This window comes from Chrysemys picta, chromosome 10 (genome assembly GCF_011386835.1).
Source record: "Chrysemys picta bellii isolate R12L10 chromosome 10, ASM1138683v2, whole genome shotgun sequence".
Classification (NCBI taxonomy): domain Eukaryota; kingdom Metazoa; phylum Chordata; order Testudines; family Emydidae; genus Chrysemys; species Chrysemys picta.
This window is the reverse complement of record NC_088800.1, coordinates 4,583,131-4,599,416: the sequence shown is the minus strand read 5'-3', so window position 1 is coordinate 4,599,416 and position 16,286 is coordinate 4,583,131. Positions and strand designations below refer to the sequence as shown.

General features: G+C 41.2%; 1 protein-coding gene across 4 annotated transcripts in view; it reads left to right on the top strand.

Annotated features, from left to right (window-relative positions):
• Nucleotides 1–16,286, top strand: part of IQCH (IQ motif containing H) — a 111,355-nt gene that overhangs the window by 93,171 nt on the left and 1,898 nt on the right. For all 4 annotated transcript variants that reach the window (XM_024107221.3, XM_024107219.3, XM_065559173.1 and 1 more), the window contains 4 exons: nucleotides 4,949–5,116; nucleotides 12,807–12,932; nucleotides 14,125–14,186; nucleotides 15,520–15,628. In XM_024107221.3, the coding sequence (XP_023962989.2) occupies nucleotides 4,949–5,116; nucleotides 12,807–12,932; nucleotides 14,125–14,186; nucleotides 15,520–15,628 (465 nt within the window). The remainder of the gene's footprint in view (nucleotides 1–4,948; nucleotides 5,117–12,806; nucleotides 12,933–14,124; nucleotides 14,187–15,519; nucleotides 15,629–16,286) is intronic.

Below are 16,286 nucleotides of genomic sequence, written 5' to 3'. Positions count from 1 at the left end.
ATCTAACTCTTGATTTAATCTATTCATTTTTATAGAACTTTTTCACAAGGGTAAAATCATCATAGGATGATGAAGCAGTGAGCATGGAATGTAAGGAATGTTGATGGGCAATAATGCCTCCAGCATTCAGCCCAGTCCTATGACTTCTGGGTATGGAGGCTGTCCTGCCCAAAGGCCTTCTGTCACTAGCATGCAATCTTATAGCCCTTCCCTGAGCAGGGAGCTGAGCCAAGCTCGGCTAACTTCTCATTCACTGAGGACTCTCTAATGCCCCTGGGTCTCAGAGTGGTGGGTGCTTACTTTTTGGAGGGTCTGTTAGAACCAGCGTTACATGCTGGGCATTTTATTAAAATGATATGAAGTGTGCCCAGGCTGAATTTGATGGGCCTGTTCTGTAGATCTAAACATAAATAAAAGTGGCCTACACACACTTTACAATGAAACGTACAGGAAAGTAGCTGCTAACAAAGCTTGTATGATTGTATTACTTGTTACATAAAATATGTAACATCCCATGTTTTATGTTGTCTATTTGAATTTCTGTCATGTTTTAATAAATTTGTCATCTGCTAATGTCTGTTTCAAGATTGCTGCATTTCTTTGAGGGTTTATCTGTTGTTAAGTGGAAGGCCGGGTTCTTTCCATACTGTCAGAACATGACTTTGACTGTCCAAAGCCATGTAATTATCCACTGATCAGGTACAACACGGGCAATGGCAGTGCAAATGTTGCTTACACTCCCTGCTTTTGTGTCTGAAGCCTGTCTTGGAGAGTCCAACTCTAGAGGTGAGGGATTAATTGTCTCACAGCTTTTGAGATCTTTCCCTCCTTCCCCTGTGTTGAGGCTTCCAGCAAAGCTTTCACTTAGTGCTGACATTGATTGTGGCTTTACTGCTGTGGCACCAGAAACTGGAGGGAGATCATCAACTCATGTCACACGGGTCACTGAACAGACATTGGATACTAATGACGGTTGGTCACTGCCATTTTGGGACAGATTTGAACCTATGAACTAAATATTTTCCATAATCTTTGATCCTCTGATTCACGCCATCCAGTTCTCTCCTTTGTAGAATCCTTATTTTAGATTCTAAACCTAATTTTCACACAGTTAAAGATACACTTGCTATTATTGATTTATTACTAATACTTATGGAAATACATTTAATATGAATTCATCATGAACTACATGTGCTGTAAAAGTGTAGCTCTTTTGAAGGGTTATCACACGCTGCAATAGTCTAAATCTATTGTATTTTGAAAGCTCCTTCTCACCTCCATAGAAAGTGACTATGTAAGACTACATTCTTAGGGAAAATTAAGAATTGTAATTGGTGAACGTTCCCTCTACTGTTAAGCAAAGCCAGCCATCAGCATCTGATTTGCATTTTATACCATGCAGCAGGAAATATTTAAGTTGACAAATAGCATATTTAATACAGCAACAGATACTTGGCAGTTAGTTATTAACAACTGTTACAGATGTGATTTATTTGCTGTTATGAAAAGGGCATTACTGTGTGAATACGATTCAGAAATTAGCTCCAGTTTAGCAAGAGGCCTTGGCTGCCTGACCTCTTAATATCCTTATAATGATGCCATTTACCACTCAAAGGCTTATTCAAGTCACTCACTGCTAGATTTGTTTTAAAGGAGTCCACTCTAGGGCAGACGTTTTATGTATGTTAATGTATCTGATTGCAGGGTTAGGCACATGGATTTTTGGGGCTAGTCTAGACTAGAATCGCTACTATGGCGCAGCTGTAGCACTGCTAGTGCAGAGAGCTTCTCCCGCCAACAGAGCACTGTCCACACCGGTGGTATAACTTACATCACTCGGGGGTAAGGTAAGAGAGCTTCTCCCGCCAACAGAGCACTGTCCATACCGGTGGTATAACTTACATCACTCGGGGGTAAGGTAAGAGAGCTTCTCCCGCCAACATAGCACTGTCCATACCGGTGGTATAGGCTGGTATAACTTACATCACTCGGGGGTGGCTTTTTCACACCCCTGAGTGACTTCAGTTATACCGAAGTAAGTGTTAGTGCATATAAGCCTTAAATGTGAAAAATGTAAGAACAAACTATGTACAGGCTTCTGTGAGTACAACAGTCTGAGGAGAGGAGGATTCAAGGAGCTTCCCTAGCCACAACATGGTCTTTGTGCCCCCCTTAGCGCAAGATGAAGCTAGTGCCACTGCTAGTAAAAGTCTCCTAAAAATGGGTGGGAGGAGCTTTCCTTCCCCCGCCCCGACACTCCGTACTAGCCGCTAGAGCAAAGGGGATAGATGCTACATCCCCTTCAGGTGTGGCACATTGCCCTCCCTCCCTCCCTGCCCGGGTGCTCCCCATTGCTCCAGGAGGCATAGTATAAGTGTCAGGCATGAAGCTTCCAAGAGCTGCAGCTGGGACAGTGCACCTCTGTGGCATCCCAATGTGTGATGGCTCTTAAAGGCACAAGAGCCCCAAGTCTTCCTGAAAATACAGTTACATTTCAGTTTCCTTCGGTGCAAGGGTATTGCTGCTATTATCAGCTCTGCAGGACTTCATAGATGCTCCACAAGATACTTGTTCTACAGTTCATGGTGTGCAGGGAGGAAGAATGCTTAGGGCACAAGCCTAGGACTTGGAAGACCTCAGTTCAAGTCCCCACAGACTTCCTCTATGACCATGGGCATGTATCTCTGGGGCTCAGTTCTCCATCTGTAAAATGGGGGCTAACAGCACCGACCTACCCTTGCAGAGGTGCTGTGAGGCTAAATCCATTAAAGATTGTGAGGGTGCTCCAAAAATATGGATGATGGTGGTGTCACACTTCAAGGTGCAATTCAGACCAGCGAGAGGACACTGTTTGTATCATTACCCTGAGTGCCCCAAAATGCTTCTGCTACTTGTGGCTCCCAGCCTGGGCCACACACGCAGCCAGCATGCACTCTATGTTCTGTAAACTGTCCTGCTCTGATTCAACGACCTGGAATCCAACAACCTGCCAGCAGTTATCACAGACACACTCTTGTCTTTAGTAGACTTGGTTAATATTAGCAGGTGACCCCAATGCACCCCCAGCCCCATACTTTCCCACACCCGTGTGCTCTGCAATGCCCAGCCCTCTCCTGCAATATTCAGAGGAATAAGATACATTTCCTCCTTTAAAGAGACAAAACCCAACAGTTGGCCACATTAACTGGAGTTAACATTCACTTGAATCAAACACAGCACTGTGGGCTTAGATGAAAAGTAAAATAAGGTTATTAACAAAAGAAGATGGATTTTAAGTGGATTCAAGTATAAGAGAGAACGTTAGAAATGCTTACAAGCAAATAACGTGAAAATACCTATCTAAAACTCTAAAACTTAATCTAGCATGGTACAGCCTTGTTCAAGTTGTCTTTTTCTCGCCCCCAGTCTTCTAGCAAGGTGACTGATCCCCCCTCATTTTGGTCAGGATCTCCTCCAGAAGTCCAATTTGCTGTTTCTTTTGTCATCTTAGGTGAAAGAGAGAACTTGGGGTTTTCTGCCCCTTTCTTTTATAGTCCAGTGAACCTTTGAAATGATCCCTCAAAGTAGAGTTTATTCAAATGGGGAGGAAGGCGACATGGAGTCTGGTGGTAAAGGAAGCTCCATGCTCTTTCTTCCCCCCGCTGGTGTTTGCTAAAATGCAAATTGTTCTTTTTCCCACAGTCTCTTCCCCTTGTTAGCTTGATGGCCCTGTTTACTGCTTATATTTAAAGTGGTGTAAACCCACATTCCTTTGTTTAGGATAGATTATTTAACACCTTTACCGAGGCAAGGCTGTCTGGTTGTGAACATGGGTAATAACATCATGCAGGTGGAATTTATAACTTTACATATAGTGTTGCGACACACATTTCACCATGATATTACTGACCAGAGAGTGGATAGTTTTCAAATGGTAACTCACAAGGCATATTTAGTACAAAGATTATTACTATTGTGTGTGAATACAGAGTTGTTTAGGGTCATATCAATTCCTATGGTAGGTAGAGGCTAGTAACCAGACAGCTTATTTAACATTCCTTGTAACTTGGACTTTGATCTCTAATAGTGTATAGGCTTAGACATAACGAGCCAAAATTTCAGAATTGAGATCAACTTGTGTCCTCACAACACCCACATTAGCATTTGTGTGCCAGTGGGTAGCATTTGTGTGCAGTGAGCCAGTTTGTGCAGAGGCAAGGCTTTATGGGTGCACGTGTCACTCTCAGCCCTAACATTTTAGGGCCTGACTCTCTGCTCACAGTTACACAGATGTAAATCTAGAGTGACTCCATGGAAGTTTAAACCTGCAAAAAAGTCAGTGTAAAGCAGAAGCAGAAGCAGGCCCCAAGGCACATTACTTGCTACATACAAGACAAAGCAACTGCTGTTTACGATGCCGTATACTTCAGTAGGAATATGCATTGCTAAACACCATCACTAAAATCGTGCAATGACTAATGCATGTGTTATATACAAATAGCATTGCTTTCTATGTGAAACTGTCCCTTTCACTCACAACATCACTCGGCCCTTAAGGCCCTCCTTGTTTCCAGCTCAAAAAAACGTTGTTTTTTTGTAACTAGAGTGTTTTTAAGTGTACAAAATTTTTAGGGGAGAAAATCCCAGTTGTACATTTTAGCTCCATTTATGAGCTGCTCCACCACATGAGCACATCTACATGTACGTCCTTAATTCCTGCTAAAACCTTTGCAGGGAGTTTTGCTATTATCTTATAAGTCTGTTCCTCAGCCTTTCAATGTTTTCTGGTAGGTAGCTTTCTAAAATGATGTGAGAGTTTTGATTGTTCCAGTTTGGAAATGGTTTCTTTATCTCAGTCCAGTAAATGATATACCAGCATTCATAAACCAGTGGAATCCCAGCTTCATTAAATAAACTTGGTGAATTTCACTTTTTTTTTTTTTTTTTTTGTGGTCTTGTGTTTTGATAGGTGTGGGTAACAGACCTTGACCTTTGCTACAGTGACCAGTTGGCCTTCACTCAGATCATGTTGTATGTGACGAATGGCAATCTGGATGGGTGCTCTAGCCGTTTTGAAGTACCACTTACATGGAAGAAAACAAAAAGTCACAGTGTTCAGAGTGAGGAGGCAGAAACTGTAAGTAATTTTTCATTTCCAACTAACATTGTTAAGTGTCAGAGGGGTAGCCGTGTTAGTCTGAATCTGTAAAAAGCAACAGAGGGTCCTGTGGCACCTTTAAGACTAACAGAAGTATTGGAGCATAAGCTTTCGTGGGTGAATGCCCACTTCATCAGACACAAGTAATGGAAATTTCCGGAGGCAGGTATAAATCAGTATGGAGATAACGAGGTTAGTTCAATCAGGGAGGGTGAGGTGCTCTGCTAGCAGTTGAGGTGTGAACACTAAGGGAGGAGAAACTGCTTCTGTAATTGGACAGCCATTCACAGTCTTTGTTTAATCCTGATCTGATGGTGTCAAATTTGCAAATGAACTGGAGCTCAGCAGTTTCTCTTTGGAGTCTGGTCCTGAAGTTTTTTTGCTGTAAGATGGTTCCCTTTACATCTGCTATTGTGTGGCCAGGGAGGTTGAAGTGTTCTCCTACAGGTTTTTGTATATTGCCATTCCTGATCTCTGACTTATGTCCATTTATCCTCTTGCGTAGTGACTGTCCAGTTTGGCCAATGTACATAGCAGAGGGGCATTGCTGGCACATGATGGCATATATAACATTGGTGGACATGCAGGTGAATGAGCCGGTGATGATGTAGCTGATCTGGTAGGTCCTGTGATGGTGTTGCTGGTGTAGATATGTGGGCAGAGTTGGCATCGAGGTTTGTTGCATGGGTTGGTTCCTGAGTTAGAGTTGTTATGGTGCGGTGCGTGGTTGCTGGTGAGAATATGCTTAAGGTTGGCGGGTTGTCTGTGGGCGAGGACTGGCCTCCCAAGGTCTGTGAAAGTGAGGGATCATTGTCCAGGATGGGTTGTAGATCACTGATGATTATGGCTGACCTGGAACAACGCTTCCTCAGCTCTCGTCCACTCACGCCCCTTCTCTACCTACGCTACATTGATGACATCATCATCTGGACCCATGGGAAGGAGACCCTAGAAGAATTCCACCATGATTTCAACAGTTTCCACCCCACCATCAACCTCATCCTGGACTAATCTACACGGGAGGTCCACTTCCTAGACACCACAGTACAAATAAGCGATGGCCACGTTAACACCACCCTATACCGAAAACCCACCGACTGCTACGCCTACCTTCATGCCTCCAGCTTCCACCCCGGACACACCACACAATCCATCGTCTACAGCCAAGCGCTGAGGTACAACCGCATCTGCTCCAACCCCTCAGATAGAGACCAACACCTACAAGATCTTCACCAAGCATTTTCAAAACTATGATACCCACACAAGGAAATAAAGAAACAAATCAACAGAGCCAGACGCGTACCCAGAAGCCTCCTGCTACAAGACAGGCCCAAAAAAGAAACCAACAGAACTCCATTGGCCATCACCTACAGTCCTCAGCTTAAACCTCTCCAACGCATCATCAGTGATCTACAACCCATCCTGGACAATGATCCCTCACTTTCACAGACCTTGGGAGGCAGGCCAGTCCTCACCCACAGACAACCCGCCAACCTTAAGCATATACTCACCAGGAACCACGCACCGCACCATAACAACTCTAACTCAGGAATAAACCCATGCAACAAACCTCGATGCCATTCTGCCCACATATCTACACCAGCAACACCATCACAGGACCTAACCAGATCAGCTGCAACATCACCAGCTTATTCACCTACACGTCCACCAATGTTATATATGCCATCATGTGCCAGCAATGCCCCTCTGCTATGTACATTGGCCAAACTGGACAGTCACTACGCAAGATAAATGCACACAAGTCAGATATCAGGAATGGCAATATACAAAAACCTGTAGGAGAACACTTCAACCTCCCTGGCCACACACTAGCAGATGTAAAGGTAGCCATCTTACAGCTAAAATACTTCAGGACCAGACTCCAAAGAGAAACTGCTGAGCTCCAGTTCATTTCCAAATTTGACACCATCAGATCAGGATTAAACAAAGACTGTGAATGGCTATCCAACTACAGAAGTAGTTTCTCCTCCTTTGGTGTTCACACCTCAACTGCTAGCAGAGCACCTCACCCTCCCTGATTGAACTAACCCCATTATCTCCATACTGATTTATACCTGCCTCTGGAAATTTCCATTACTTGTGTCTGATGAAGTGGGCATTCACCCACGAAAGCTTATGCTCCAATACTTCTGTTAGTCTTAAAGGTGCCACAGGACCCTCTGTTGCTTTTAACATTGTTAAGTTACTTCAGGTATAAAAGGCTGTTCAGCACCTTCACCTTCAGAAACACCAGTTAATTTGTGGATTCCAAGGTTTGGGGTTTCCTTTAGCATAACCACCAGCTGCTCTACAGCCACCCAGCACCAAAGGGTTAATAACGGAGCAGTTACTTCTCTTGCGTTTTAGGAAGGTTAAAAAAATGACATCACATTAGAAATGAAAAGAAAGCGCTTGGCCATTTATGGTGACTCTGATTAGCCACATTTTGCACTCATCAGCATTGGTTCTGTTTATAGCACTAATTAAATGATGAATACTCTGAATTAGTTCTCAAAATTTTAAGGAATCTTGTGACATTTAATTCTTGAATGTTGTGAAACAAGATAACCAAACAGGTAGTAAAAGGGGCACTGTAGGGAGAGCACCATGGTGTCACAAGAGCTAAAAGGAGGAAGGATAGTCATGGTCTTGTGGCTGAGGTCCAAGATTAGAAGTCAGGACACCTGTGTTCTACTTCCTATGTAAACTTTAGGATGACCATGAACAGTTCTGTAAATTAAGCTTCCACATCTGCAAGATAGTGCTAATAATACTGCCCTACCCCATATGGATATTATGAGGCTAAATAAGTCACGATTAGTAAAGTGCTTTGAGATCCTCATATGGATGGTGCTATATAAGTGTAAACTATGGTTATTGAATTTATTAAATTTGATAAACTGTTTGGCTTATCAGCCTTGAGATTATCCTTATGATGGTGGCTATCCCCAGCAGAAGGACAGACAAGGTGAAACCCTCTGGAAAAATCAGGGTGAGTTAAGAGGAGGTGCCAGGAGAACAACTGCGGTGTTTAGGTGTTTTATTAGAAAGTGCACAAGCTGCTTTTTCTGTCTAGAAAAGAGAGATGTTGTGCCATTCCAAAAAGTGTCACAGTGTTGTAATTTAGAGGTTAATGAGATCCTGATCTATTGTTCTTGTCAAGCAACCACTTTAAGTTGGAGAGGAGTGAATTAGTCCCAGTAGTACATGTTCTAGAAATGAAAAGTAATCAAGTAGCAACTTTTTGAATAAAAATTCTGTCAGGATTAACATAAACTGTCACTCTATCCTTAATTTTTTCCTCTTCTTTATATCTTTGGCTCTTACCTCCTTAAAAGTTAACTAGAAAAAAAGTACTATCTTTGAAGATCTTTCTAAAAAAAAAAGGGAGAGAGACAAATGTTTTTACAGCACATGATCTGTAATGAATGATTAAGTAAAGCACTTTGTGTAAAATTATGATGTTAATAATGAAACTGTCCCCTTTATGTATTATATATTCCCAATGCTGCTAGGGCTGATATTGATAAAATGGAGCAGCGACTGAGTTTGTGTGACGATTGTATTTTTAGAAATCCTTCTTTGAAAGAACAAATTTCCTAGATACTGCTGCTACTGTAATTATGTAGAAAACCAATCACTCATTATAGTTAGGATACATTATCTTCTAGACAGATGAGGCTAAATAAGCAACACATTAATAATTCATACTGCAGTTCATTATGCATGTGTATGCATGCTTTGTAGCTGAAATAAGCACCTCATCAACCTGATGCCAACCCTTAAACAATAGTTCTGTGTTATTGCAGCCACATGCAAGTTTACGCTTGTTAAACTGCTACTTGGATGATTTTATCAAGCGTTCATTGATTTGTGGTCCCCTACTGCAGAGAACAGATTTTGGAAGCTCCTTCTTTAACTTAATGACTTGAGCAATGGGTGTTATTAATTCTCAGAATATGATAACCATGATTAATTTTCAGGCAGAGATGTATTCTATAAGGATTTCAACTATGTCAACTTAAATGCATCAATGTCAAAACAATATCATTTTGGGGAAAATACTGTAAATTACACGCTTCAAGATGCAGTATCCCCATTCAAAGAACTCAGAACCCAGTCCTGCAAACAACACCAGACTCAAGCCCCCGTTCAGGAAAGTATCCTCAAGTCAGGACAGCACTTAAGTATGTGCTCAAATGCTTTGCCGAATCTCAACCATAGAATTGTCTCTCTTGATTTTAAGGGCTACTCATCGTAGCGTATGCGCTATCCCTTCTAATAAGCCTTGGCAGGACACGGCCTATTAAGGCACCTAACCTCTGTTGAGTTCAGTGGGATTTAGGCACCTAAATACCTTTGAGGATCTGGACCGTGGTCACTGTAAACCGTGCCTAGAAAAATATTATTCATGAAAAATGGTCTTTAAGGTTTTCTATATTTAGCATTAAGTATTTTTGTGATGATTCAGGTGTTTAAATGAAAGATGACTTAGAATTAATATTAACCAGACATTTGTTCCACATTGTTTTTCATGTAGGGACTGATCCTGGAATAGCTGCATGTTCAAAGCTCCCCCTAACTGCAAGGCTGAATTGCGCAGCAGAGTGCATTCTGATTCTAGTATCAGGCCTCTAATGAGAACAAAGCTACAATGTGGCTATGATTTAAAGAACTCACTTGAATTACTGGCCCTAGTTTTGCTGTTCTCTGGCAGGAAAAGTCTATTGATTTCAAGTAGGAGCTCTGGCTTTGTAAGGACTACTAGATAGGCCTACTCTGAAAAGGACAAGGGACTGGTTCTTCTCTCAGTAAGGCACAAAACTTGTCAGTTAGAGTTACATGCAGGCATGGAAAGGATGGTAAAGACATCCCCCACCCTTCCTTATAGAGCTACAGGTTTGTCTTCATTAGGTTTTAAAGATGTGTTGTTAGGGCTGCCTCCAGGCTTCAGCTGAGCCCACTAGCATGTGCTAATGTAAACGCTGCCTCGTCTACACTTATACAATGTGCTACTTACAACATGTGTTCTAACAACACCCCTTTAAATCCTCGTCAAGACAAATCCTCATAGCCCATCCCTTTGCAGGGGATAATGTAATCTGAGCACAGGATTGGTAATCCAGGCTCTGACACTGTAGCCTTTGAAAGTAAATTAAGCATCTGGTCCATTTCCCATTACACTCACTGGAAAGACTGCAATGACTTCAGAGAGATTTGGGTCAGATCCCTTGTACTGGCAGAAACCTACAATGAAAAACAAATCAATATGGGGTTTGAGCCTGAGAAATGTGTAATGATATTGATTGGGCTGCATGTGTAAGCAGAACTCAGGTCCATTTTCAATACAGAGCTTGGGTGGACTGTAAAGGATATTTTAGAATATTATGTTCCATATTTGCTAAATCATTTAGATTCTGCCAACCTTATACCCAATGAATATCACCTCACTCTCATGAAATATGTCAACTAAATCTGTGGGATTATTTAGGAGAATAAGGTGCTACTTGATTAACCATTGACTTCAGTGGTATAAATCAATTCCGCTCCATTGACTTTAGTAGAGCTATGTTGATTTGCACCAGGTGAGAATGTATCCCAGTGAGTTGAGTGTCTTGCAGGATCGTACCCTGAAGGCCTGATTTTCAGTTACACTAAAGCCCCTTTATGCTGCTCTGGCCATAATGATGTAGAATTACCTTAGGGTATGTCTACACTACGGGATTAATCTGAATTTAGATAATTCGGATTTGAGAAACAGGTTGTATAAAGTCGAAATGAGTGCGGCCACACTAGCACATTAATTCGGTGGTGTGCGTCCAAGTACCGGGGCTAGCGTCGATTTCTGCACCGTTGCACTGTGGGTAGCAATTCCATAGCTATCCCATAGTTCCCGCAGTCTCCCGCGCCCATTGGGATTGTGGGTTAAGATCCCAGTGCCTGATGGGACAAAAAACATCGTCGCAGGTGGTTCTGGGTACAGCCTCACTTCCTCCCTCCCTCCCTCCCTGCATGAAAGCAACGGACGGCAGACAACCATTTTCGCGCCTTTTTTCCTGGGTGGGTGAACACTGCAGACTCCATACCACGGCAAGCATGGAGTGAATGGGTATCAGTCTTTAAAGCAGCTTAAACCATGAAGAGCTTTTGGTCATGTGTGTAGGTAAACAACATTTGACTTGCAGCATTTCTGGAAATTCAGTTTCTAAAACCCCAAACTCCAAACAAACAAGTGATTCATTGCCATCCACTGCAAACTGAAGCCACAAAGCTAATCCACGTCTATTTTAATGAGGAGATATATGTGCCCATCTCAGGGCAGAATTTCCCCCTTGACTGTTGTAATTTTCTTACTCTTGCAACTTCAGACAAAAATAAGACTGGAATTATGATGTAACTTCATGGTAATTACCATGCAATAACATGCTCAGTAATCACAATGGTCTCCTACACACCGATAGTTCTGGCTTCTGCTTTTTTATGTGAGAAACCAGGATGTGACAGATCTGATATTGACAGCTGGGATGGTGTTGAGCTGTCCTGTCTGAACCACATGTTGACTGTTTTATTACTTCTTTGATTGTTGCTGAAGATACTGAAGAACCATAGTGTCAGATTGAAGAGAGGTTGGTCATATCCTGCTTGGGGATGCTGTTACTCTAAAAGTAAACATATATTGATTGCAAGACCCTTAACTGTTTGCTCTCAAGATTAAGTAAATCAAAATGAAACAATGAACAGGAACTGGCATTTTCTTTGTAATATCAAAACATCTTTCACACATAGGGTGCTCAGAATTTTAGCATTTATTTTCTTCATTTTGCTGTGTTTTATGGTGTCCAGATTCCTGAAAATGCAGACCGCAACTCCTTGCCCGGGAAGCTGGCTTTGCTCTGTCACATTGGCTTAAACATTTTTAGATTTGTAATACTGTATAATAACAAAAACTATACTGCATTTGATGTGCTACAGTATAAATACTCAAGGCCACACTTTTTAAAATGGCCTCTGCATTTTCAAACACAAACTCTTAACAAATGCAGATTGGGGGTGAGGCATCAAGTTACGAGATTTACATAAAGAGAGAGCCAAATGTGCATGCAAATGCAGTGGCTGGATGTGCAGACCTGGAGTGAGGCCAGCTGTAAATCTGGCTCTGGGGAATCTATATGCCACCCTCTATTTCTAGCTCAAGACACTCCATTGACCGTCACACTGGAATTTCCATTCATATCAATAGCAGTTGAGTATAAAACTTGAAAACAATATAGATTTGCGCACAGTGTGAAGATTCTGCTCTCAGGTATAGCAGTGCACATCTGGAGGGGCTCCACTGTAGTCAAAATCGGATAGAATGGTTCCAGAGCGCTTCAGTCATCAGTGAAGTAATTGAAACATCTACAGGTGATTCACAAAGAGCATCTCAGGGGAGTTACACCAATATAGCTGAGAGTAGAATCTGCCCCACAGAAACCTACATTGCTTCTGAGTTCTATGTTCAACTGATATTGATCTGAATGGGAATACCACTGCGAATAGAAATGGAGCTACTCCACAGTTACACCAGTATAACTAACAGCGAAAGTCCTTTATATTTAAATAGCAAATTGTAGGTGCTTGATATAAAACGATATGAAATGAAGAATCATATGTTGTTGTTTTTTTCCAGCCATCTCCAGTAAGCAGCCGCTATGCAGTCATGAGCAGTCAGCTGAGGCACTCCAACCTTTCAGTAATTTACTATAGTGTTCTCCTCCAGATATGTAAGGCTCATGGCATTGGATTTGATGTCCAGGTATGGAAGGAAAAAAATGTATAGAAATGTGTAATAGTCCCTCTGCCTAACTTCTGTCTGGCAACTATAACCCTCTGAAATCATACAGCACAGTACCATGTGCAGGAGTTCTGTTATATCGGACAAAATTCACAATAAAATTGTCCTAATATCTTGTTTGTGCCATAAGGCAGACCTGGTAGTACTTTAACACACAACTCTATTTTAACAGATTTACTGAGACTATTGTATGAAAGCTAAATTACAAAGGGTTCTTTAGCAGGCCCCATATAAATTAGTCTGGTTTTGCAACAGGTTTCCTGTTGTTTTCCTTTATATTAAGTATATTTAGTTGACTCCTTAATAGGTGACTGTCTTGAGAATCTGTATGAGTGGGCTTAAAAGTGGGAGTGGTTCTGTGAAGAATGAGAAGAAGGAGAGTGAGAGATGTCAGGTGATAACAGAGAACAGAAGGATGGATGGAGGCTGCAGAGAAACAGACTTCACTGGAGAAGGAAGAGGTAGAGGATTGTGAATGGAGCAAGAGAAGAGAGCAATGAGAAAGTAATAGTGGAACATGGAAAAAGAGGGGAGGAGATGGTCTGTAGAGAGGGAATAATAAAAGGAAAGAGTATCTGGATCCTGGGACAGAGTCTTCCACATGGTGACTCAGCAAAGATTTCATATTCTCCTACTCGCCTTTCATATCAGGAGACATTTCCAAATGATATGATCATGGGTGCTTAGCGCCTCTGACAATCAGACCCTGTGAGTTTTGCCACTGACTCCCCTGGAACAAGGATCTAGCCCATAATGAATTAGAAGATATAATAAAGACTAAAAACATTTTCAATTTCTCTCAACTTTACAGAATGTAATGCTCTTATGGGCCTTCTTTATCTTGATGAATTAACAAAGTGTATACTTGAACCATTCCACCATTGTAGAAGGCACAAAATGTTTGTTTCTGAACAGATTCTGAAATGTGTATATTTGGATTTACATAGAATTATTATATTGTATTCTCCAGTACAAATTACTTAGGTTACACGGAGTCATAATCCAGTACATATAGTTTAAAACTATCCTTTCTTGATGACATGACTTTGTACGTACCATCCTTGCACAATAGATGTTAGCATCTCTTATTGTAAGTATCAGTATGTACACTGCTTTAAGCAACAGTTAAAATAACTTTTTTTCAATGTAACAGGAAAAACAAGGAACAATTTTTATACTGTATGAAGATCGCAAGCGGTACAGATTGGGAATGATGTAAGTAGACCGCATAAGTTAAATAGCCAGGTAAACAAGTGGACAGTTATTTGAGCTGAAGAAGATGAAAGTACAAAGTATTACCGTCATGGATTTTAATATAAGAGTCTTCCAGTAAATCAACAATCTGGCAATTCAGTGATTGTCACCCACTATTTAGTTGTAATGTGATGACTTCCAGTGAGACTGGTCTGTTGAAAGAATAGAGGATGGCTCTAAAGAATTTGGTAAGTGGGTGTAAGGGTGTTAGTGTAGTTTGCACACCAAGGAGCTAGAAGGAGAGTTAGCAAGAAACTCAACAGAAGGGAAGGTGTAGAGGATCTAGGGTAAAATTTTCAAAAGTGACTTGGCCCTTAGCAACTGTAGTCTCCTAAGTGCTTTTGAAAATGGGACTTTGGCCCTTTTGAAAATTTAACCCCTAAATTAGTGTTGGTTCCACCCTAGTGAACCTTACACCTTTTTTCTACCCCTCTTAGAATCTTGGACTCACAATCACTTCCTACTGTATAACTCACACCACCTTACGCATCACTGCCTCCAGATCTGGTCTTATGAAATGAAGCTGACTATCATCCAGATTTTGCCCTTACTTACATCCTGTGGAATCTCTAACACTTTCTCTTTGATATTTCTTTTCCCTCAAACAAGACTGCTAAATACATGTCAGACAATCTTTTTAATTTGGAAACTAAGTTCCAAAAATGTAACCGTTTGGTTCAGGTTGTAACATTTTTTTTAAAGAGCTCAGCGGTATAATTCATCCTGCATTTTACTGCACTGTGCTTAATGTGCAACTGACAGGCGCTAAATGAGGCATATTCCCCCTCAATGAAATGTGCTATCGTGAGACTCTGGATGTACTATCAAGAGATTAAAGCCCCAAAGACTCATTCTAATATTTCTAAGTACGTTGCAATAGTCTAAGCTATACAGATGCAGTTCAAAAGTCTGTGTATCACAAAAAGAAAGCGTTCTGCATGAATTGTATTTGTGTATGCATGAAATAGCAACAATTCTTTTAAACTAATTTAAATGTTAAAATATATGCGAAGGCCACTGTCCTAACTCAGTGGTAGCCTTGTGCTTGGAATAGCTGAACCTACTGCTCTCCTTTGCTAAGTTGATTAATAAAAATTATTTATTACACAAATCCTTTCTGTTGACAAGTCAAAATGGAGCCTCATCTTTCAGATCTCCCTGAAGATTGCCACCTTGTGAGATTGAAAATACTCATTAAATTCCATCACCAGACAGGCACAAATGAGAGGCCGATTGTTTTTAAGCATGTGAAGGGAATCATTGGTAAACTCATTTGTTTCGATATCATTAACAGAACAATCGGAGAGGATCTCCAGGGGGTCCTCATGACCTTTGCTCACAATCTCTTCATCATCCATCAAGAAATATCAGCACCTAATATGCAAGGCGAGACCAATTTTAAGGTGAGGTGTTAATTAACTAACGATCCTGGTTAATTTCTGTACCAGGGCTGAAAATACCTCATGCTGTATTGTAAACAAGTGCTAAACCATTCCGTTTTCATTGTTAGCAGTACATATTTCACAGTGTGGAGGTCAATATAGCAAGTCTCCCAATGAACCTGTTAGTTAAATTTAATAGTTTGAAACTTTTTCTTTGAAAACAAACATACTTTAACTTGGAATCATTTGTAACCCAAATCCCCAAAGCGTCTGAGTTTCCAGTGTAAGAGGCAAAGGAGGCCACCATGCTGCTTTAGGGAATTCTGTCACAATTGGCTCTTTTGTTTTTAAAGGAATACCATCAAGATAAAAATCTTAAATTAAAAAATGAAGCTCTCTGTTTTACTAATGACCATTTAAAATATTAATATCACATTTAAAACATCCAACTCATTTTTCACCTCTCAATCGGTTTACTTTTTCCATGTCACCTTAAACATTGAAACAGACTAGTACAGTTTCATTTTTGTTTCCTTTGCACTCCCTCTTCTGGGGGTACCCACTCCACACCTGAGCTCACCTTATTCATGAACCCAGGGCAGCTGCAGAGCTCTGCGCCTGGCATTGGGCATTTCTACACTGGGAATGTTCTCCGGGGAATCCTTATGCACCACCAAGG